We start from the raw sequence: 23,632 nt of genomic DNA on the forward strand, positions 1-23,632 counted from the left end.
AAAAGCCCTTTCTCAACATTGGAGTGAAAGTTGACAGGGGAAAGACACCTCGATTCAGCTATCTTTCTCCCACAGGTTGTACTGCTGACTGCACCCTCTCCCCCGAAGGACTGTGGTCGCTGCAGCCTCGGAGAGCGACCAGATTCCTCACCCCACTCAGGAAGAGCCAGGGCAACATTAGGGTGCAGAGAAATAGGTTTCCTCCAGCCTCCCACCCCAGGGCAGAGGACCGAAGACAGCACCGGCCTCACGCGCATGCCCGGTCGAGAGGACGCCCTCAGTGGGAGCGCCCTGCTCAGGTTCTCCCCGCGGCCGAGGTGGTGGTGGGAGCGGGCGGCGGCCCCGGGATCACAGGACCTCTGCTGGGTTAGCTTGGCAGTGCCGCAGCCAACCCAGCAGGACGCTTATTTTCAAGCCTGGGGAACGTAGTTCCTTCCGCTTTCACAGAGAGCAGGATGGAGCCCGACGGCACCCCGGTTAAAGGGCCTTTCCAGCGCCCTCCGGGGAACGGAAGGCCGCGCTCCTCCGGGAGGGTGAACGACACACTCTTCGAGGAAATCCTGGGGCGGGCGCTCTCCTCGCTGCCGGGACCTTTGTTTCTAAGCTGGCCACAGCTAGAGCAGCCTTAAGTGTCCCAATGACACGCCTGCTATCGAGCGCCCTCCCGGCGGCCGCTCCTCAGCCAGCTGCCCAGCCGGCGTCCTCAGGTGTCCCCAAGAGGCGCAGGCCTAGTCGCCTACACGTCCTTTCCAGCTTCGTGTCGGGGCGTCAGCTTTGGCTTCCCACCACCCCTCCCGGCTCTGAGGCGGCCCAGCCTCTTCTCCGGTTAATTCCGGCCTGTGCAGCCCGGTCGTCCCGTAAAGAAGGCAGGCCCGGGTCCCGGATGGAGGGTTGGTGGGTCAGGGTGGGAAAGCAAGGCAGCGGTGAGTCCTCTGCTAGCAGATCGAGCTCAATATCCCCATTCCCTGCTTTCTCCGGGCCCGCCCTCCGCCCCTCAGACGGCCGCCATGAAGATCCTCCGCCGCAGCTGTAGCCGGTCTGCAAACACACGCCCACCCGCACGCTTAGCCTCGCTCGCCACAGAGGGAGGGTTGGAAAAGGCACTGAGCATGCTCGGTGGGGAGGGCGGGGCGCTCGCGGGCAGCGAGTCGGGGCCGGCGCTCTTCAGGCCGGCTCCCGCGCCTCCGCCGCCCGCCCGCTCGGAGCCGCGCCCGCCGCAGGCTGCGCCCGCCAGCCCCGCCCCGCCCCGCCCCGCCCCGCCCCCCACCGCTCGTCCCCGCCGCGGCCGCGCCGCCTGCAGCAGCACCAGCTGCTCCTCCCCGGCGGCCGCCCCCCGCGGGTCCCTCCCTGGCTGCGGGAGAGACGGAGGTAGAGGGAGGACACAGAGCCGCGCCGCCCGCACCGGAGACCTTCGCCTCGCCCCGCCGGTTCCTCACCCTCGGGGAGCAACATGGGTAAGTCATCCTTCCTCCGCCGTCATCGCCTGACATTTTTTTCTTTCTCGGCGTGCTGCAGGGTGGGAAGCATTTCTCGCGCAAAGTTGCCGGGTATCTCCAGTCCCCGGGTGTGAGACGGTGGCTGTTCCTCCGGGGGGAGTCGGCGCACGCGGAACGCACGCCAGGTGCCGGGGCTGGGAGGGTCCCGAGCGCGGGCTGGGGTGGGGTCGGCCGCGGGCCGGACCGCCGCCCGGCTCCCCGGCACCTCGCAGCCTCGCCTCCCCTCCTCCATTCCTCCTGCCGGTGCCCGGGCACCACGGAGCCTGCCTCGCGGGCTCGCATCTGCAGCTCCATCCCCGTTTCTCCAGAGGCCGCCCGCTTCCTTTTCCCCCGCGTCTACGGAGCTCCAGGCTCGGGTCCGACCACGACCACTTCGTGTAACTTCCTTCTCTGTCAGTGCGACCTTTCCCCGTCGTGGAGACTCCTCATCCCGGGCGGGGAAGTGAAAGCAAGTTTGTGAGGGAGATCTTACAACCTGCATGGAAATTATTTTCCAAGGGGGAGAGCGTACAGCCTCATAGGTTGAAAGGATGACTTGTCAGAGGCCACGAGGAACGTGAGGCAGGATAGAGCCGCTAGCTGTTAAATTAGTGCTGGGTGACTACAGTGTGCAATATTCCTGTGCCCAGCCTATTTTCTGGATTCCTTCGTCCGTCTTCTGTAGCAGGAAACTGCGCCCCGTAACGTTGTTACCGAACTTACATGGTAGTTATTCTTTCCCAGCTTCCCCCTGTCTAATCTGCATAATCTGATTTTAGTTCCTTTGTATTTATAGTTAATCTGAAGAGATTGGCTTGGATGAGATATTTAAGAGCAAATATGTTTTATAAAACGATATATAAATTTAACCTAATTTTTTTACATCATCTATTGCTTAACTGTTACATTCAGTAATCACAGAAACGTCTGATGAATGCTGTCATGTAATTAAGAGCTCAAAGTTTCTTTTAATAGTAGCGACTTGTACTAAGTTCCCCAGTTTGCTTCCACTGCTGTCTGTCATAATTTCCTCTTTTTAAAATTTGCTCCCTTGGCATCTGTCAGCTGGGACTTTTCCCACCCCTTCTGTGAGAGTTATTTAAAGCTTGAGATGAATGTGGTCCTTTCATCTGTTAATACAGTGCTCAACACGTTCAGAGTTAGGTGGTGCAACTCAGAATCTTCAAGAAGTATCTAAACCTGGGAATGGTGTCCATAGAGTCTTCTGGAACAGCAAATGCTTCAGGCTTTGATCCCGACCTTTGGCCATATATCTGGAAGAGGCCAGGGTTGACGGAGGAGGTGGTATGAATCAAAAAGGTCTAGGGCTCTGAATTTTATTTTCAGTTAAGTTGTTTTTTCTTTTTAACGTGAGTACTCGATATGCTGAACAAATTTCTGTAAAAATTGGGTGGCCCATTTATGCGTGTCTACCCTTTCTCTTAAAGTAGATTTTTAAATAGGTATTGTATCAGATTATTGGACAAGCTGTATATTTCCGTCGAACATACACACGTTTATGTATGTTCCCTTTGAACATACACAGATAAAATACACTTTGAAATAAAATTCCTTTGAACATACATACACAGATAAATGTGTGTATGTTCAAAGGAAATATACAGTATGTCCAATAACCCTATCTGATATTGGACTGTAAGTTCAAGTTTGGCTTGCAAAATATATTTTCCCATGTTTCCAGGTGAGCCTCAAACAATCCATTTAACATTTTAACTTACATGTTAAATCCATACTTTTTCAGTGGAAAAAATCCAATTCCAACACTGGTGAATAAAAATACCTAAAAGAAATGAAATTATCTACTTAAAAATAATCTTCAAAATCTTGAATGCTATTGCTTGATTTTTAAAAAGGGCCAAATAGAAACCTATCTCTCATTTTGAAGCCATCTCTGATACTCTTTGGTTAATCTCTCTCTTCGTAAGCACTGTTTGTACCTTGTTAGACGCTTTTTAGCACTTACGTAATCTACCATATAATAGAGTTGTTTATGTGTGTGTGCTGTGCATTTAATCATGAGTCCCAGATGAAAAGTGTCTTATTATTTTTTGTGTTCCCCGCAGTGCTTTTCAAATAGAAATTCAGTAAACCTTTGGCAAATTGTTGAACTTAAAGCCACCTATTATTTTCAACTTTTGAACCTGAAGATATAGTCTTCATCTGAACAAACATTTGGATTGGTACATATTATCTAGTTGGGGGATAAGCAAAAACAGAAAGGTATAATTGTACCGTGCCTCCCAGTACACTGTAGGTAGGTTTTGAGTCAACCTCAGGCAATCTATTTCCTTCTAAACTCTCTTCAATGGTAAGGCAGTTTCATGTATGATCAGTAGGTACATACGATAATTTTAAATTGAAACTTTGGATAACAGTTTTATATCTGAGCCAAGGAAGTTAGTATAACGATTCATGTACACATAAGAAGGTAGAAGGTATACTGGTTAATGATGAGGGGAGGGAGAAGTGCTTTTTAATTTGTCTCAAGAAATAAATAAGGTTTATTTTTAAAGGTAGTCTCAGCCGGGAAGCCGAGGTGAGCGGATCACCTGAGGTCAGGAGTTGGAGACCAGCCTGACTAACATGGTAAAACTCTGTCTCTACTAAAAATACAAAAAAAAAATTAGCCGGGCGTGGTGGCAGACGCCTGTAGTCCCAGCTGTGTGGGAGGCTGAGGCAGGAGAATCACTTGAACCCAGGAGGCGGAGGTTGCAGTGAGCCGAGATCATGCCACTGCACTCCAGCCTGGGCAACAAGAGCGAAACTCTGTCTCAAAAAAAAGATATTCTCATGGCAATAATTTCCTACACAAGAGAGTGAAAGAAAATTCCTATATAACTTTATGGCCATAGCTACTATTTTATGTATATGTCATATTTCAGATTCAACATACATTTAGTGTTTGTTGGATATCAACAGTGTGCAGTGTACTGTACTACAGTGTACTGGGAGGACAAAGATAAAAAGATATTCATGTTTCATGTTTATAATCTTAGCAGGAACAATATGACACATACACAAATTATAATAGAAGTAAAGGTATAAGTTATATAAAAGACCTTTACATATATTATAGATTCAGAGAATGGAGAGAACGTTTTAGAGAAATGGTGTTATTTGAACCAAAGGTCGGTTAAACTTCTTAAAGGTAGAAATGAGACTGTTAATCAGAATGGAGTTGGTCTGGGGTTGGAAGAGAAATGACATAAATAAAGATAGAGAGATAGGAAACATTTTATGAGTTTCCAGGATATGATTAAACAGCATTGTTTGGCTAGAGCAAAAGGTAAGGAAATAGTGGGTAACAGACATGAAAAAGTAGTACAGTAATAGCTAATGACCAGATAATGCAGGATCTAAAATGCCAAGCTGAAGAATTTTAACCTGACTTACCTATTGAGAGACCACTAAACATTTTTATGCAGTTAAGTGATGGATCACATCTGTGGTATAGGAAAATTTGTCAGTTGAGTGCAGGGTGGATTAGATGAGAAACTACAGAACACTTCAGAAGATTGTTGTTGGAGTTTGGACGAAAATGTTTAATGGCTTGAATCAGGTTATGGCAATGGGAATAGAATATTGCAAATAAAGAATAGGATTTACTTGGCAACCCATTGAGTATGGAATTGAGAGTCACAGGTTTTAGCCTGGGTGATAATGAGGATATGAGAATCTCCTGATACATGTTCAGTTAACAGGAAGAGGAAACAAATACTCAATTTTGGACCTATTGCATTAGACTTTTGGGTCTGTCCTTTAGTCTCTGCTCCTTGATAACAAGGACGTTGTCATATTAGGATTTGAATACATTTCTAACACTAGTGTCTGCCACATAGTAGCTACGTAGAAAAATTGTGTTGACTGACTGAAACTAGATAAAAAATAGTTAACAAACATTTATTTTAACTTTTGAGAGTACAATTTGAATTAGAGATCTGGAAGTTATCCACAAATATCCTGAGGTGATATTTGAAGTTAGATCAGAGGACAAGAGTCAACAAAGAAAAAGAGGAAAATTGTTCATGGTAAGAATCTTGAGGAATGGGGTTCCTTAAGTTTTCCGTAGTTAGGGAAAAAGGAATGGTATGATTTCACACTGAAAAACACAGAAGAGTGAAAGACTAGAATTGGTATATGGTTGGTTTTAAGAAAGAGTGAATAGTCAATAAGGTCTGTTTTTTCAGAACAGTCAGGAGGGTGATAAGGACTGAGAACAGGCTCTATGTGCTTTGGTTAGGATATTACCCAGTATATTTTTCTAAAAAGCCACTTTAAGAGGTTTAGTAGATATGGAGGTCAGTTGTAAAGGCTAAGTGAATAATAAGTGGAAACAGTTCACTAGGTATAGTCATGCTGTATTTCTCACCTTGTTTAAAGATCTGCGAGAAAAGATAGATTTTTAAAAATATTTTTAACTCACTCTGCATGACAGATATTACATTTTAGAAAATATTTTAAAATTTTAAATGTATTTTAATTTACAAATTAAAAAAATTATTTTAATGTTGCGTTTTACATGGAAGGACATGTGCTGTTTTCTTGTCTAAGAATAATTTTTAATTTCACCATAGTGCCTCACATTTCTTTGACATTTCATTTTTAATGTCTTTGTGAGTTAGTATAGTACAATTTTTATTTTTATAATGTCTGTCATGCAGAGTGAGTCTAGAATGATTTTATAATTTTGCATGGCATTTTGCCTAAATAATACTCTTTACTGATGAATGGTTTTATCACTTTTACTCTTAGACTTTGTGAATTTGAGACTTCTTTAGATTATAGGTATGCTTCTAATTATATTTTTAATTCCTGGAGTTGTAGTTTTCTCTGTAGATAGGTATCAAACTTATAGTCATTTTATTTTGCCTATATTTCCAAGTCCAGGAATGGTTTTCATAGCTAAATAATAAATACTAATTTTGCCTGATCTTTGCAAGTCTAGGCAGGGTGATAAGATATTTTTGAAAGCTGGTAATTACTAAAATTTATGATTTCAAAAAAGCATAGATGCTAGATTGGTAAATTTAAAAATTTTTCTTATGTTGGCATTATATCTGTTTTGTATATGTCTTTTTTTTTCATATGGGAGAAGGGTTGAATTCACTATTCTTGGTAGTCATATTCTGAAGTCTGTACTACTACTATTTGAAAAATTATAATAGCCTTAATTCTTTTTAAGAACCAAAATGATTTTGCTTTCATAGTGGAATCTTGGAATTTCTAGGTGACTTTGGGGAAATAGTGTGGATGCTCTCCAGAAATTCCTGATTTAACCTGAGATTGAACATAGCAATTCTGGAGTTATTGGTGGCACTAACAACAGCCATCAGAATTACCTAAATTTTAATATCCAGTCATGAACATCAGGAGGAGTGAAGGAGGAAGATTCAGTCCTTTGGGAACCCGATGTAATTTTAGATAGCCAAATGTTCGGATAACTGATAAGGAAAAAGTTTAATTTAAAATACATGTTGATGTTGAGTTCAGTTTGCCAGTATTTTGTCGAGGATTTTTCTATTTATGTTTATTAAGGATATTAGCTTGTAGTTTCTTTTCTTGTAGTATCATTGTCTGGCTTTGGTATCAGGGTAATGCTGGCCTCATTAAATGAGTTTGGAAGTATTTCCCTTTCTTCATTGTTTGGAAAGAGTTTGAGGAGGATTGGTATTAGTTCTTTTTTTAAAATAATTTCAACTTTTAGTTTAGGTTCAGAGGGTACATGTGCAGGTTTTTTACATGGGCATATTATGTGACACTTTGGAGTATGAATAATCCCATCACCCAGGGGTTTGGAGTATGAATAATCCCATCACCCAGGTAGTGTGCATAGTACCCAGTGGGTACTTTTTCAGCTCTTGCCTCCCTCCATTTGTCCCCCTCTAGTAGTCCCCAGTATCTGTTGTTCCCATCTTTATGTCCATATGTACACCCAGTGCTTAGCTTCCACTTATAAATGAGAACATGTGGTATTTGGATTTCTTGTTTCTATGTTAATTTGCTTAGGATAGTGGCCTCCAGCTCCATCCATGTTGCTGCAAAGGACATGATTTCATTCTTTTTTGTGGGTGCATAGTATTCCATGGTATATATGTGCCACATTTTCTTTATCCAATCCACTATTGATAGGAACCTGGGTTGATTTCATGTTTTTGTTATTGTGAATAGTGCTGCAATGAAGATCTAAAAGCATGTGCCTTTTTGGTAGCATGATTTATTTTTCTCTGGAAATATACCCAGTAATGGGATGGCTGGGTCAAATGGTAGTTCTGTTTTAAGTTCGTCGAGAAGTCTTCAAATTGCGTTCCACAGTGTCTGAACTAATTTATATTTTCACTAACGGTGTAAAAACATTCTCTTTTCTCCACAGCCTTACAGCATCTGTTTTTTTGTTTGTTTGTTTGTTTTTACTTTTTAATAATAACCATTCTGACTGGTGTGAAATGGTGTCTCATTGTGGTTCGATTTGCAGTCTCATCACATTAAGAGGATCATACATCATGATCAAGTGGGATTTATCCCTGGGATGCAAGAATGGTTGAACATACACAAATCAATAAATGTGATACACCACATTAACAGAATGAAGAACAAAAATCATATGATCATCTCAGTTGATGCAGAAAAAGCATTTGACAAAATTCAACATACTTTCATTTTTAAAACTCTCAACAAATTTGATGTAGAATGAATATGCCTAAACATAGTAAAGGTCCTATGTGACAAGCCCATAGCTAACATCATACTTAATGGTGAAAATCTGAAAGGTTTATCTCAGATTGAGAAAAAAACAAGGATGCCCACTCTTGCCGCTGCTATTTAAGATAGTACTAGAAGTCCTAGCAGAGCAAATAGACAAGAAAAAGAAATAAAAAAGCATTCAAATTGGAGAGTAAAATAATCTGTTTAAAGATAGCATGGTCTTATACATAGAAAGCCTTAAAGACTCCTTGAAAAAAAAGACAAAAACTATTAGACCTAATAAATGAATTCAGTAAAGTTTCAGGATACAAAATCAGCATAGAAAAATCAGAAGCATTTCTATACACTAACAGCAAACTTTCTGAGGATGTAATCAAGAAAACCATCCTATTTACAGTAGCTGCAAAAATATAAAATATTTAGGAATAAATTTAACCAAGAAGGTGAAAGATCTCTATGCTGAAAACTGTAAGACATTGATGAAAGAATTTGAAAAATTAAATAAACAGATATCCCATATTCATAAATTGGAAGAATTAATATTGTTACAATGTTCATAGTACTGAAAGTGATCTACAGATTCAATGTAATCCCTATCAAAATTCCAGTGAAACTTTTCACAGAAATAGCAAAACAATTCTAAAATTTGTATGGAACCACAAAAGATCTGAATAGCCAAAATAATCTTGAGCAAGAAGAACAAGGCCAGGGGCATCACACTACATGATTCAAGTCATGTTACAAAGCTGTAGTGATCAAAACAGTATGGTACTGGCATAAAAGCAGACACATAGATCAATGGAACAGAATAGAGAGGCCAGAAATAAACCCAAGAATTTACAGTCAATTGATCTTTAAAAAAAAAAAAAAAAAAAAGCCAAGGAAACACAGTGGGGACAGGACAATCTCATCAATAAACACTGTTGTCAAAACTAGATATCCACATGCTGAAGAATGACATTGGATCCTTATTCATCCCATATATAAAAATCGGCTCAAAATGGGTCAGAGATTTAAACAAAAGATTTGAATTTGAAAAGCATAAGATGTGCACAAGAAAATACTGGAGAAAAGCTCCATAACATTGGTGTTGGCAATGATTTTTTGTTTATGGCATCAAAAGCACAGGCAACAAAAGCAAAAATAAACAAGTGGGACTTCATCAAATTAATAAGTTTCTCTATAGCAAAGGAAACAACAAAATGAAAAAGCAGCTTACATAATGAGGGGAAATATTTGCAAGCCATATATCCGATTAGGGGTTAACATGTAAAAATAATCAGGAACTCATACAACTCAATAGCTAAAATAAAATAAAAATTCAAGTTGAGGATCCCTAATCCAAAATCTGAAATGCTCCAAAATCTGAAACTTTTTGAATGCTGACATGACACTCAAAGGAAATGCACATTGCAGCATTTGGATTTTTGGTTTCAGATTTTTGGATTAGGGATGTTAAACCAGTTAGTATCATGCACATATTCCAAAATCTGAATAATTTCAAAATCTGAAACACTTCTGGTCTAAAGCATTTTGCATAAGGGACACAACCTGTATTTACCTAGATGTAAATAATAAATGAATATATTAGAATAGGTTATTGTCTCAGTCCATTTTGTGTTGCTATAACAGAATACTGCAGACTGGGTAATTTATAAAGAACAGAAATTTATTCTCTCAGAGTTCTGGAGTCTGGTAACTACAAGATCAAAGTGCCTGCAGGTTTGGTCTTTGGTTTCAAGATGAGGCCTAGTTGCTGTGTCCTCCAAAGAGGAGAAACCTTGTGCCCTCACACAACAGAAAAGCAAAAGAGAAAATCCACTCTGGTAAGCTCTTCGTATAATGCCATTAATCTATTTATGAGGGCAGAGCCCTCATGACCTAAACACCTCCCATTAAGCCCCACCTTCCAATACTGTTGTATTGGGGATTAAGTTTCAACATGAGTTTTGGAGGGGACAGAAACATTCAAACCATACTAGTTATAAAGACTGTTTCAGTTATGAAAGCCTGTGATTCCTTGAAACTGAAGTTTGAAATATACTCCATATCATTGGTATCTTAAATATAATCTCTATATAACTTGTTTTTCTTTAATGTTCAAATGGTAATGTATACTTGAGATAGCAACTTAAGGGTTCGAACCAACTTTAGCTTTGTCTAAATAAATGACCTAAAAAACCATTTCTCATGCTGGCTAAGATACGGATGCTGGATTCAAATTGCAGGTGAAATAATTCTCTCAGTGCTTCTAGTTATACAACTTTTGTAACTAGAAGCACTTCAGGAGTTAAAACCAAGGATTAGGTTAGTGATAAATGGAAGTGGTTAAATTGAGCTCCTAGCTACGATTGGTCGTACAGTTGACCCTTGAATAACATGGATTTGAACGGCGCAGTTCCACTTCCATGTGGATTTTTTTTTTTCAATAAAAGCTATACCAAGTGAGTCGCCTCTCCTGCCTCCCCTTTCATCTCCTCCACCTCTGCCACACCTGAGACAGCTAGATGAACCCCTCCTCTTCTCAGCCTACTCAGTGTGACTATAATAAGGATGAAGACCTTTATGATGACCCACTTCCCATGTAATGAACAGTAAATACATTTTCTCTTCCTTCCATTTTCTTTTCTCTAGCTTACCTTATTGTAACAATATGGTATTTGATGCATATGGTATATGATGCATATAACATACAAAATATGTGTTAATTGACTGTTTATGTTATTGGTAAGGCTTCTGGTCAGCATTAGGCTATTAGTTAAGGTTTTAGGGAGTTAAAGTTATGTGTGGAGTTTTGACTGAGGGAGAGGGGGATTGGTACCCCTAGTGCCTGCATTGTTCAAGGGTCAACAGTACTCGTAAATTCCAAAGTCCTTTTTGTTCACAAAATGATTTTAGGTACTTATTGGTACTGAAATATATTTATTAATATCTGGGCTACATCTTTGTATTGTATTTAGCGGATTAGTAGACATCTCTACATGCATAGTTAATTAAAACTCATTGAGTTCAAAATAAAACTCATTTTATAATTTTTAATAATGATAATTAGAGGGGTGCTGGTAAATGTTTAACTAAACGCCTTTTTCCAAAATAGCCCTGATTTGTGATGGCTGTCAATTTCCTGTGGTGTAAATACTCCCCCATGGCTCATTTCAAGCTGCTAAAATAGTGTCACTGAATGCAGAGTTGAGAAGAGACAAGAGGTAGCACATTGTTATATACCACATCCACCATATAGACGTAATCTCATTAGCACATATAATAGTAAAATGTAAAGTAAGTAGTGATGGTTTTGAGTGTTAATTTTTCTGTTTTAGTATAACTCATATATGTTTATATAATTTCAATAATGGCTGTTTTAATAACTGCCTCATAAAAATCCTGAAAATTTAATAATTATATCTCATGGGGTAGTACAGGGGGCTGTATACCATTGAGTTCATAATTACCATTTATTAAGAATTATTGATGTCAGTTATGCTACACTTTATGTATTTTTAAAACTGAATTTTAATCCTTTCAACAATTCTATGAAGTAGGTGACACTGTCTCCATTTTACTAAATCAAAGAATTAAATAATTTATCCAAGGGGACAACTAACACTCCAACATCCTGATTTAGAGCAATGGTTCTCAAACTTTAGCTTGCATAGAATCACTTGAAGAGCTTGTTTTTAAAAAATACTGGGCCCACTTTCAGAAGTTCTGATTCAATAGATGTGGGGTGGGCTGAGAATTTGCATTGTCAAGACCTTCCCAGGTGATGCCACACTGGGAACAGCACCACCATCAAGCATAGGCTGACAAGCTTTTTCCATAAAGGATCAGATGATAAATATTTTAGGCTTTGTAGGCCATGAGGCGGAATCAAAGGTACTACATATTAGGTTGGTGCATAAGTAATTGTGGTTTCAGACTGTGCATTTTAAATAATTACTACTAGGTGCAAACACATCTTTATTAATCAAAATAGGAACATTAAAATCAACACATTTTTGCCAATGGGAAATAAGTTTATTCCTGTAGCGTAAAAATCCATGCTTCGGGATTTGACGAACACTTGGAAAGCATTTTCTGCATCCTGTTGGTTGTGGAAGCATTTTCCCTCCTAAAAGTCGCCGAGATGCTTGAAGAAGTAGTAGTCAGTTGGTGAGAGGTCAAGTGAATATGGCAGATGAGGCAAAACTTCATAGCTCAGTTCGTTCAACTTTTGAAGCGTTGGTTGTGCGATCTGTGGTTGGATGTTGTCATGGAGAAGAATTGGGCCCTTTCTGTTGACCAGTGCCGGCTGCAGACAGTACGGTTTTCAGTGCATCTCATGAATTTGCTGAGCATACTTCTCAGATGTAATGGTTTCAGTGGGATTCAGAAAGCTGTAGTGGATCAGCAGCAGACCACCAGACAGTGATCATGACCTTTTTTTGGTGCAAGTTTGGCTTTGGGAAGTACTTTGGAGCTTCTTGGTCCAACCACTGAACTGGTCATCTCCAGTTGTATAAAATCCACTTTTCAGTTGCCATATAAAATCCACTTTTTGTTGCACGTCACAATCTGATCGAGAAATTGTTCATTGTTGTTGCATAGGATGAGAGAAGACAACACTTTAAAACAACGACTTTTTTTCTGATTTTCGCTCAGCTCATAAGGCACCCACTTATCGAGCTTTTTCACCTTTCCAATTTGCTGCAAATGCTGAACTACCATAGAATGGTCGACATTGAGTTCTTCGGCAACTTCTCGTGTAGTTGTAAGAGGATCAGCTTTGATGATTGCTCTCAATTGGTCATTGTCGACTTCTCATCTTCCACTACACTCCTCATCTTCTAGGCTCTCGTCTCCTTTGCAAAACTTCTTGAGCCACCACTGCACTGTACGTTCATTAGCAGTTCCTGGGCCAAGTGCATTGTTGAAGTTGCTAGTTGTCTCCGCTGCTTTACAACCCATTTTGAACTCAGAAATAAGAAAATCGCTCTTAAAGAGAACTGTGCATTAAAATGATGTATAACATAACCACATTTATTTAAGAATGTATTCGAGCATCTAACAGCAAATTTCAACAATGCAAAAACTGCAGTTATGTTTGCACCAGCCTAAAAGAAAAGGGAAAAATATATATGAGAGAACATAAATGTCCATCATTTTTTTTACTACATTTGAAATATGATAACATTAATTGAACACAATTTATTGTGATAAAAAATGAAAAGACTGGAGTTCTTTTTTTTAAATTTATATTTTTTGTTTTAAAGTTCTTTTGGGATAACATTTCACTTATTAAGATTCAAAGTTATCCTCTTATCAGAATTTATTGTAGATGTTTATCTGTTAATGCAGACCTGTAAATGCAGTTTTACAAATTTCATCTTCGAGGCATTTTTTTCCCCACACAAATAAGTACTGCCAATTGTATATGATCTTAATGAGCATATTCGTTGTATGGAAGGCACTAATAGAATTCTTTCAGTACAGCTGTAATTGTTGGCAAAAAACATTGTTTTTGGTTTTTTTTTTCCCAAGACTTTTCTTGATATTTGCCATTTAGTATACAATTACATTGCAGATTAACCACTTCCAATTTAAGGTTAGGTGGGAGCTCCTCAATTGCATGGTTAAATGGATTTTGAAATATAGAAATTTCCTTTGCACTTGCAGTGAGGTCTGAAAAGCACTGCAGGAACTATAGTTTGAGCTTGCAAAACATATCTATTGCAAATTTGTGTATGGAGGGAGATCTTTTTATTTTAACATTTGACAACACAGGAAGTATATAAAGCCATTATTACTTGTAATTGGAACAGTGTTGTCAAAATGACTTTATTGCAGTATTTTCTCGTGTAAGCACTGCTTTGCCTTGACTTTTAAGTCAGATTCATTAGGAAACTATCAAATTTGCAGCAAATTTTAATTTCCAAAGCCATAGTAGTGGTTAAAGGCCTTTCTTTTTGTTCAGAAAATTTCGTTTGTGTCCTTGAGCTCAAAAAAATCACAATAAAACTCTGTAACCACTAAGCCATTAGACTTCTGTGTCATAAGGCAAGTCTGGATTTTGTTTCCATTTCTGATCAAAATTTACAGAACTTATGATGGTTAAATCTGTGAGAATAAATGAAGTTCACTGGTGACATTACTGGTTCAGTGATACATGGTAAATTAATGTTTTCCCTACTGGTTCAATGATACGTGATAAATTGTTTTCCCTATTGATGAATAATAGAATGAAGTACCATAGCTTTAAATACCTATGCTTTCACAAACTTTGTAAATTTGTTCAACTAAACCTTTTTCTGGTCTTCATTTATTTTTGTCACCATCAGTTGCATCACATCTTAACAGATTCCACTTCAGGTTATACTGAATTGGTGCTTTCTCAACTTGGGAAATATTCTTGCTTATTATTATTTTATGGAGACTCTTCATAGAGTCTAACTCTTCTGTGATTTCAAGCTTGGAATTGACTTCTTGAGAAAAAACTAAGCAGTATCATTAATATCTGCCAGCTCATCAAGAGCCAAAGAAAACCTCTATCTATCAAGCCAAAGAAAACAAATCTTTTGCCTTGTTTTTTAGTTGAATGTTGGTATTGCTCCCAGTGTCCTCATCTGCAGTGGTTATTCTCACTGAAAGGTTATTCTTAAACAAGTTTATTTTCTCTGGAAACATTGGTTACTGCAGCCAAATACAGTTTAATTAACTCCCTATGGGTAACTGGATTTTCTTGCTTGGATAATAAATGAGATACATGGAAGCTTAATTAACTCCCTATGGGTAACTGGATTTTCTTGCTTGGATAATAAATGAGATACCCGGAAGCTTAATTTCTTTGCAGCTGTGTGTGTGTGTGTGTGTGTGTGTCTGTGTGTGTGTCTGTGTCTGTGTGTGTGGAAATTCTGCTGTGATGAGATACTTTGTTTTATATTTTCCTGATTTCTCTGATGATAACTTTCCTTTGTCTTGGGAATGTGATGAGTGCTTAGTCTGGTAGTATCGATGTATATTGTATAGTACAATGGTTTGCCATCTAACTCGATAACAAAACAATTCACATACTACTTTAAATGCTTTAAAAGTGTGACATGCTTCTCTTATTTTGACAGGAAGATCAAATATGGTATAACAGTATACTATGGTTTTTGAAGCACTTGACAAGTCATAACTGTCACTGCAATTTGTAGTGCATCCAGCAACAGTGTAAAGTGAATCATTCTGTTACAACCCCTCAGTTCTGCTATCATAATGCAAACACAGCTATAGGCAGTGCACAAAGGAATGAGTTGTGTTCCAATAAAATTTTATGGACACTGAAATTTAAATTTTATATAATTTGCATTTCATGAAATATGTTTTTCCCTTAATTTTATTCAACCATTTATAGAAGTAAAAGCCATTATTTTTGCTTTACTTTTACTTTCACCATTACATAAAAGTATGTATGGGTTGTGGACTGTACAAAAATTTTACATGGGCAATGGGCTGTAGTTTGCCAATTCTTGCCATAGAGTAATGCTGCGCTACTTCACCTTTCCACAAGACTTTTTCTCTCTATGAATTCCCTATCTAAGTGAATGATACCACCATTCATCTGTGCAACCGTTCCTAAAATCTGGAGTCATTTTTTGAACATCATTGGGTTCCCTAAGTTTTAGCAATTCTAGTACTTTGAATTAATCCTCCCGCCTCTTTACTGTAAACATGTAAGTTTAGGCCCTTACTACCTCTTCTTGAGACTACACTACTCTTTTAACAGATGTTCTTTCCCCTGGCATCCCTCTTCTTGACCAATTTTTACTTGCTGCTAGAGTACTGTCTGAGTTCATTTGGGCTGCTGTAACAGAATACTATATATTGGGTGGCATATAAACAACAGATTTTTTTTTTTCCCACAGTTCTGGTGACTGGGAAGTTCAAGATCAAGGTGCTGGCAGATTCAGTGTCTGGTCAAGGCCTGCCTCCTGGTTTATAGGTCATCTTTTCTATGTAACCTCACATGGTAGAAGGAGTGAGTAAGCTCTCTGGAGGTCGAGTTTATAAGGGAACTAATTCCATTCACAAGGGCTCCACTCTAATGACCTAATCACCTCTCAAAGGCCCTACCACCTAATACCATCCACACTGGGAGTAGGATTTCAACATACGAATTTTTAGGGGACACAAACATTCCATCTATAACAAGTACTCTCTCTAAAATATAAATCTGATTGTTTTACTCCTTAGACATATTTTGTAATGGTTTTCCATTACCTAGAGCAGGGTTCCCAAACTCAAATGTAACTGATTAAAGGTAATTAAATGGTGATTCTTTTTGACATACCCCCTTTTTTTTTTGCATATTGAGTAAAAGAGAAAATTTTTTATTTCCGTGAAGATGGCTTACTCTTATTTTTCTTAAAGTATGTCTTTCTTTTTGTCTTTCATTTTGTTACTTTGAATAAAAAAGAACAGCTTAGAAATACATTTCTCTACTATAACAAAGACAGCAGCAAAAACATGATGAATGGCATCTAACACTGGACATCATTCTAAGGATACAGAAGGAAATGCTGGGACTATGGCAACTAGAGCATTTGCCCAACCTGGAAGAGGATTCCCTGTGCAACCTCAACGAGTTTTGCCCTAAGAATGTGGGCCCAAGGAAGTCACATTTTTGACTTTTCAAAAGAAGTCAGAAACCAGATTTTTAAGTCTGAAATCTTCAGATGGCTGGTTTTGGAAATGGAAAAATATTGTGAGATCTGGAAACTCAAATGATGATATTATGGTTCTCTCTCTATTTGGCTAGATTAGGGACTGAGGATCAGTAAGACCTGTCAAGAGACAGGTCCGAGTTCATGCCTTTAGTTAGGGGCAGTGTCAGGCCTAGAATGTTGATCTCTCAGCTCCTATAGTAGTGTTCTTTTTATTATACCAGACTAGCTCCAATTTGTTACTGAAAAAAAGCAAGCGCACACATACATACACACACACAAACATGAACAAGCTAATACTAAGGATTCATCCAATTAAGTGAGTTAATGGAAAACTGTTGACCCTTTTGGACATTTCCATTAACAGAATCCAGACACTAATCACCTCATTCCTGTAGTACTGAGATACTAGACTTTCTCCCCAGTGCTTTCTATATACTATGACCAGATTAACATTTTTAAAAAGACACTAGATCAATTGTATTACTTTCTTATACAGGAATCTGATATTGCTTCAATTGCCTATCATATCAAGTCTAAACCCTGCTGAGCTTTCAAGACCCACAAAAATTTGCTACCTCTTATTTCTCATTACTCTCTGCAACACATCTTCCTTTCACTTTCCCCTGTATTCTTCGTCATAACACCAGTACATCTTTGATCCTGTTATTATATTACTTCTTCTAGAATAGCCTGTTTTCTTGTCTTCTTAATCATTTTTCATAGTCTAACTCATTAAGATGGCTTCTGAGTTCACTGACCTCTCATTTCTGTGGTACCTACTACTACTTAGATTTCAAATCTCATTCAGTGATGTAGTTCTATTCACTCAGTGTTTCATATTTCTTTTTGTCATTCAGTAAATACTTGTTTGTGGATGTTACAAAGTCACTACAGATTTAGGTCATGCTACTGCTCTTAACAACAGTATCCTATAGTGATAATAGGAATTTTTGTAATAGAGTTTGTCAGGCAGCAGCCTGTGGGCCAAATATACCATGTAGATGGATTTTGTTAAGGAAATTTTAGAAATTGGAATTAACTGTTAACACTTAAATATCAACAAATTTCTGATGAAAATACGCTTTCTAGCCAAGTGGTGGCTCACGCCTGTAATCTCAGCACTTTGGGAGGCCAAGGCGGACGTGTCACTTGAGGCCAGGAGTTCAAGACCAGAGTGGCCAACATGGCTACTAAAAGTACAAAAATTAGCCTTTAGTCCAACCAAGCTACTCAGGAGGCTGAGGCACCAGAATCATGTGAACCCGGGAGGTGGAGATTGTAGTGAGCCAAGATAGAGCCACTGCATTCCAACCTGGGCGACAGAGCAAGGCTCCGTCTCAAAAAACTAAAAAATGTACAGTACCCTAGGCTGCATTCCCATTAAACAGTCATCTATAGTTGTCTTTTAGGCAGGGTATGAGGTCCCCCTAGTTTTCATTACTTCTTATTATCTTATATCCTTCAAATTTCACTCATTAAAACTCCTGTTTATCTAGTTCCTGGAGGGATCTGAATTGCTAAAGATTTAATTATGTTCAAAATTATTGTAAAGTTGAATTTATATTTTTGAAAATTAATATTTTAAAATTAAGTTAATTGTGAAGATTTAATCATACAAGTAGTCAAGAGCACAACTACTTATGATCTGTATAGTCACTAATCATGGTTAAACTGAATTTTTAATTGATCAGAATGACATAAGAAATCATAGAGATACGGAATAGATTCTCTGCTCTCCCATTAACTGTGTATAGCCTTTGGCAAGTTGCTTAAGCTCTTTTATATCCTCATTTTATATATACCCTTAAGATATTATCATTGTCATTGATTAAGAACCACAGAATAGATTCCAAATGAAGGAAATGGGGGCCTATTTTATAAGGAAATAATACAAATTTTAATATGGAAACTTTCAAGCTCAGTTACCTTATAAGGACTTCACTAGCCTAAACCAAGATCTGTTGGATTTTTTCTTTCCTTGTTTTTGGCCTTGCAGCATTAAATAAATTTTGTAGGAAAAATGATGGCATTCCATTTTAAAAAGTCATCATAGTATAATAATAGGGCCACTAGGCTGGTCACGGTGGCTCACGCCTGTAATCCCAGCACTTTGGGAGGCCAAGGCGGGTGGATCATGAGGTCAGGAGATCGAGACCATCCTGGCTAACATAGTGAAACCCCGTCTCTACTAAAAATACAAAAAAAATTAGCTGGGCGTGGTGGTGGGTGCCTGTAGTCCCAGCTACTGGGGAGGCTGAGGCAGGAGAATGGCGTGTACCCAGGAGGCGGAGCTTGCAGTGAGCCGAGATCGCACCACTGCACTCCAGCCTGGGCGACAGAGCAAGACTCCGTCTCAAAAACAAACAAAGAAACAAACAAACAAAAATAATAATAATAGGGCCACTATATTTTTTCTAAGGAACATTATTATATCTTAGCATTTTATAATATATAAGAGTTCTATAACATTATTTAAAATAACTATATGCAGAAGAATTACATAAATGATATATAATTTTAAAATTTTTAAATAATTACATTTAAAAATTTTTTAAATGATATAAAAAAGAATTATATAAAATAATTTCAGATAACTAGTAAATGATCGTTGGAATTTTTTTCATAGGGAAAAAAACAGGAATTGAACTTTTTTTTTGTGACCCAGAATAATTTTTTTTGAGATGTAAATTATTTATATATACTTACATGTATACATATATTGCATAATTTATATTTTTGACATTATAAAATATTTTCTGAACTTTAAGTTCTGTACTGTAAGTCCTAGGGTACATGTGCACAAAGTGCAGGTTTGTTACATGGGTATATATGTGCCATGTTGGTTTGCTGCACCCATCAACTCATCATTTACATTAGGTATTTCTCCTAATGCTATCCCTTCCCCTGTCCCCCACCCCATGACAGGCCCCCGTTTGTGATGTTCCCCGCCCTGTGTCCAAGTGTTCTCATTGTTCAGTTCCCACCTGTGAGTGAGAACTTGCGGTGTTTGGTTTTCTGTCCTTGTGATAGTTTGCTCAGAATGATGGTTTCCAGCTTCATCCATATCCCTGCAAAGGGCATGAACTCATCCTTTTTTATGGCTGCATAGTATTCCATGGTGTATATGTGCCACATTTTCTTAATCTAGTCTATCATTGGTGGACATTTGGGTTGGTTCCAAGTCTTTGCTATTGTGAATAGTGCTGCAATAAACATACATGTGCATGTGTCTTTATAGTAGCATGATTTATAATCCTTTGGGTATATACCCAGTAATGGGATGGCTGGGTCAAATGGTATTTCTAGTTCTAGATCCTTGAGGAATCGCCACACTGTCTTCCACAGTGGTTGAACTAGTTTACAGTCCCACCAACAGTGTAAAAGTGTTCCTATTTCTCCACATCCTCTCCAGCATCTGTTATTTCCTGACTTTTTAATGATCGCCATTCTAACTGGTGTGAGATGGTATCTCATTGTGGTTTTGATTTGCATTTCTCTGATGACTAGTGATGATGAGCATTTTTTCATGTGTCTGTTGGCTGCATAAATGTCTTCTTTTGAGAAGTGGCTGTTCATATCCTTTGCCCACTTTTTGATGGGGTTGTTTTTTTCTTGTAAATTTAAGTTCTTTGTAGATTCTGGATGTTAGCCCTTTGTCCGATGGGTAGATTGCAAAAATTTTCTCCCATTGTGTAAGTTGCCTGTTCACTCTGATGGTAGTTTCTTTTGCTGTGCTGAAGCTCTTTAATTAGATCCCTTTTGTCAATTTTGGCTTTTGTTGCCATTGCTTTTGGTATTTTATTCATGAAGTCCTTGCCCGTGCCTATGTCCTGAATGGTATTTTCTAGGTTTTCTTCTAGAGTTTTTATGGTTTTAGGTCTAACATTTAAGTCTTTAATCCATCTTGAATTAATTTTTGTATAAGGTGTAAGGAAGGGATCCAGTTCCAGCTTTCTACATATGGCTAGCCAGTTTTGCCAGCACCATTTATTAAATAGGGAATCCTTTCCCCATTTATTGTTTTTGTCAGGTTTGTCAAAGATCAGATGGTTGTAGACGTGTGGTGTTATTTCTGAGGCCTCTGTTCTGTTCCATTGGTCTAGCTCTCTGTTTTGGTACCAGTACCATGCTGTTTTGGTTACTGTAGCCTTGTAGTATAGTTTGAAGTCAGGTAGCGTGATGCCTTCAGCTTTGTTCTTTTTGCTTAGGATTGTCTTGGCAATGTGGGCTCTTTTTTGGTTTCATATGAACTTTAAAGTAGTTTTTTCCAATTCTGTGAAGAAAGTCATTGGTAGCTTGATGGGGATGGCATTGAATCTATAAATTACCTTGGGCAGTATGGCCATTTTCACGATATTGATTTATCATATCCATGAGCATAGAATGTTCTTCCATTTGTTTGTGTCCTCTTTTATTTCGTTGAGCAGCGGTTTGTAGTTCTCCTTGAAGAGGTCATTCACATCCCTTGTAAGTTGGATTGCTCTTTGAAGCAATTGTGAATGGGAGTTCACTCATGATTTGGCTGTTTGTCTGTTTTTGGTGTATAGGAATGCTTGTGATTTTTACACATTGATTTTGTGTCCTGAGACTTTGCTGAAGTTGCTTATCAGCTTAAGGAGATTTTGGGCTGAGACGATGGGGTTTTCTAAATATACAATCATGTCATCTGCAAACAGGGACAATTTGACTTCCTCTTTTCCTAATTGAATACCCTTTATTTCTTTCTGTTGCCTGACTGCCCTGGTGAGAGCTTCTAACACTATGCTGAATAGGAGTGGTGAGAGAGGGCATCCCTGTCTTGTGCCATTTTTGAAAGAGAATGCTTCGAGTCTTTGTCCATTCAGTATGATATTGGTTGTGGGTTTGTCATAAATAGCTCTTATTATTTTGAGATACTTTCCATCAATACCTAGTTTATCGAGAGGTTTTAGCATGAAGGGCTGTTAAATTTTGTCCAAGGCCTTTTCTGCATCTTTTGAGATAATCGTGGTTTTTGTCATTGGTTCTGTTTATGTGATGGATTACGTTTATTGATTTGTGTATGTTGAACCAGCCTTGCATCCCAGGGATGAAGCCTGCTTGATCGTGGTGGATAAGCTTTTTGATGTGCTGCTGGATTCGGTTTGCCAGTATTTTATTGAGAATGTTTGCATTGATGTTCATCAGGGATATTGGTCTAAAATTCTCTTTTTTTATTGTGTCTCTGTCAGGCTTTGGTATCAGGATGATGCTGGCCTCATAAAATGAGTTAGGGAGGATTCCCTCTTTTTCTATTGATTGGAATAGTTTCAGAAGGAATGGTACCAGATCCTCTTTGTACCTCTGGTGGAATTTGGCTGTGAATCCATCTGGTCCTGGACTTTTTTTGGTTGGTAGGCTATTAATTATTGCCTCAATTTCAGAGCCTGTTATTTGTCTATTCAGAGATTCAGCTTCTTCCTGGTTTAGTCTTGGGAGGGTGTATGTGTCCAGGAATTTATCCATTTCCTCTAGATTTTCTAGTTTATTTGCATAGAGCTGTTTATAGTATTCTCTGATGGTAGTTTATATTTCTGTGGGATCGGTGGTGATATCCCCTTTATCATTTTTTATTGCATCTATTTGATTCTTCTCTCTTTTCTTCTTTATTAGTCTTGCTAGCGGTCTATCAATTTTGTTGATCTTTTCAAAAAAACAGCTCCTGGATTCATTGATTTTTTTTTTGAATGATTTTTTTGTGTCTATCTCCTTCAGTTCTGCTCTGATCTTAGTTATTTCTTGCCTTCTGCTAGCTTTTGAATTTGTTTGCTCTTGCTTCTCTAGTTCTTTTAATTGTGATGTTAGAATGTCTATTTTAGATCTTTCCTGCTTTCTCTTGTGGGCATTTAGTGCTGTACATTTCCCTCTACACACTGCTTTAAATGTGTCCCAGAGATTCTGGTATGTTGTGTATTTGTTCTCATTGATTTCAAAGAACATCTTTATTTCTGCCTTCATTTTGTTATTTACCTAGTAGTCATTCAGGAGCAGGTTGTTCAGTTTCCATGTAGTTGTGTGGTTTTGAGTGAGTTTCTTAATCCTGAGTTCTAATTTGATTGCACTGTGGTCTGAGAGACAGTTTGTTGTGATTTTTGTTCTAGGAATTGAACTTTAAAAAAATTGCCTTCAAAACTGTGAGAAACACATACCATGAAAGACTTTTTTTGACAAGAAATTCATCAGATTTTAAAAACAATTTTTTAACTCTTCTGAAAATTATTCCCTTTTGAAGATTCTTCAAGTAACTTCATGAAAGATGAAACTGATCATTACAAAAATGCAAAACTTACATTGGTGTAGTTGTGTTTCAGAGAAATAAAATGTTGATTTGTTTTTAACATTATAAGCTACATTTGGTCTCAAAAATACAGTTAGAGCAAAAAAAAATAGTATGAGCTAATGATTTTCCTTTAGTTGCAGAAATGCATTTCTGGGGATGGTGATGTGGTGGTAAGCTCTAATAAAACTTGTCCAGTGTATTATATTTCTGGCTTTTATGTGTTGCATACAAAGCACCATCAGTCAAATCAGCAACACAAAACTACTATATTAGGCAGTATAAACAGTGACAAAGTAAGGAGTGCAAGTAGTCATATTTCTAGTTTCGAAATGCTTAAACTCTAGTAGATAAAGAATAATAGAAAATGAGTGATAAAAAAGGACATAATTTAGATTGTCAAGAGAAAACACAGACCCCTAAGAATTTAATTAAGAGGACAGATTATATTT

At 38.3% G+C, this 23,632-nt stretch overlaps 1 protein-coding gene across 12 annotated transcripts in view; it reads left to right on the forward strand.

Annotated features, from left to right (window-relative positions):
* The first annotated feature begins 1,243 nt into the window (after positions 1–1,243).
* The window catches only part of RAP1GDS1 (Rap1 GTPase-GDP dissociation stimulator 1), a 182,565-nt gene continuing 160,176 nt past the window's right edge, over positions 1,244–23,632 (forward strand). For 4 of the 12 annotated variants that reach the window (XM_054484292.2, XM_054484294.2, XM_054484296.2 and 1 more), the window contains exon 1: positions 1,249–1,454. In XM_054484292.2, coding sequence (XP_054340267.1) covers positions 1,451–1,454 — 4 coding nt within the window. In that variant the 5' untranslated portion in view covers positions 1,249–1,450. Of the gene's footprint in view, positions 1,455–23,632 lie in introns of all 12 variants that reach the window. The other 8 variants (XM_063664561.1, XM_063664562.1, XM_063664564.1 and 5 more) reach the window with 4 other exon arrangements.

Source organism: Pongo pygmaeus, chromosome 3, assembly GCF_028885625.2.
Source record: "Pongo pygmaeus isolate AG05252 chromosome 3, NHGRI_mPonPyg2-v2.0_pri, whole genome shotgun sequence".
In the NCBI taxonomy this organism is placed as follows: Eukaryota; Metazoa; Chordata; class Mammalia; order Primates; family Hominidae; genus Pongo; species Pongo pygmaeus.